The sequence below is a fragment of the Notothenia coriiceps genome, unplaced genomic scaffold (genome assembly GCF_000735185.1).
Source record: "Notothenia coriiceps isolate Sejong01 unplaced genomic scaffold, NC01 NC01_scaffold00001459, whole genome shotgun sequence".
Taxonomy (NCBI): Eukaryota; Metazoa; Chordata; class Actinopteri; order Perciformes; family Nototheniidae; genus Notothenia; species Notothenia coriiceps.
This window is the reverse complement of record NW_011334160.1, coordinates 1-1,330: the sequence shown is the minus strand read 5'-3', so window position 1 is coordinate 1,330 and position 1,330 is coordinate 1. Positions and strand designations below refer to the sequence as shown.

Sequence of the window (1,330 nt, the reverse complement as noted above, 5' to 3'; positions counted from 1 at the left end):
CTCTCCTCTCTCTCTCTCCCCTCTCTCCCCTCTCCCCCCTCTCTCCCTCCCCTCTCCCCCCTCTCTCCCGTACCTTGAACTTGGCGGTGATCTGTGAGATGAGGGGGATGAACTCCTGCAGGTCTCTGGCCTCGCAGCCCTTCANTCTCTTTCTCTCCTCTCTCTCTCCTCTCTCTCCTCTCTCTCTCCCCTCTCTCTCTCTCCCTCTCTCTCCCGTACCTTGAACTTGGCGGTGATCTGTGAGATGAGGGGGATGAACTCCTGCAGGTCTCTGGCCTCGCAGCCCTTCAGCATGTGCTGGGAGGCAGAGGGGATGAAGGGCAGCACCTCCTCCTCCATGCAGATGATCATGCGGTGCAGGAAGGATCTGACGGCGCTGCGCAGAGAGCCTTTCTGCAGCGGCACGCTGAGCGCAGGGAGGAAGGTCTGCAGGCAGCCGCGATACACCTCCGAGCAGCCGGACAGCTTCACCGTCTGCTTGTTGCTGAACGCCTTGCTGGTGCGGCTGCAGAGGAGAGGGGGGGGTTACATGTGATATCCGAAGATGGCGGTCGTGCTAAGACGGAGGTGTGTGTTATTATCGAGCAGCACAGGTACCTGGCGAAGCCCACGGCGTGGCTGAGGCAGTCTCCGATGGCGCTCTGTTTCTCCTCGTCTCGCTCCAGACTCAGTTTGTTCAGCAGAACGTTGAAAGCGTCCATCAGCGGCTGCAGGAGGCTCGTCATCATCGCCGTCTTCCTCTCCACGGGACTCTCCCCGTGAACGATCAGAACCCCCGCCGCCTCGAACATGAACAGCTGGTCGTCGCTGGTGAGCAGCACCGGGAACCCGTTCTCCTGAAATAACAAGAAATATATTTTAATAAACGTAAAGGAAGAGTTTGAATGGTTGTGTTTGTTCGAGGTCTCACGGGGGGGCTGAGCTCCAGCAGGTCCTGGATCCTCGTCAGCACGTCCTCCACGAACGCGTTCATGTGTTTACTGCAAAGACAGACGCATGTTTTACAGTTACAAGAAACATCGGAAATATTCCCTGAAATGTAAGTGGTGGATTGACAAGAGGAAATAATTTTTAATTGAATATTTTCTCCATTTTTAAATCGGGAAAAAAACAAGAATATTTTATAAAATAAATTATTATTTTATCAGAAAAAAAACATATTTGTAAAAATATTTTCTGATATTTGAGGAGATTTTACGAGAAAATAAATTGATGTGATCTAAAAATGTTCAATAACTTTTTTTTTAATTTATATTTCCTGAAATTCATATCGTAACTTCACGTGAAAGAAATATTTTCCTAAATTGCATTTGAAATGTGATGGAAGGTG

At 49.7% G+C, this 1,330-nt stretch overlaps 1 protein-coding gene across 1 annotated transcript in view; it reads right to left on the bottom strand.

The window, feature by feature from the left end:
• Positions 1-1,004, bottom strand: part of LOC104961120 (exportin-T-like) — a 4,199-nt gene extending 3,195 nt beyond the window's left edge. The window contains exons 1-3 of the mRNA XM_010789346.1: positions 911-1,004; positions 598-836; positions 220-505 (exon numbers count right to left, since the gene is read on the bottom strand). Of these exons, the coding sequence (XP_010787648.1) occupies positions 220-505; positions 598-836; positions 911-973 (588 nt within the window). The 5' untranslated portion in view covers positions 974-1,004. The remainder of the gene's footprint in view (positions 1-219; positions 506-597; positions 837-910) is intronic.
• Positions 1,005-1,330: the final 326 nt, after the last annotated feature.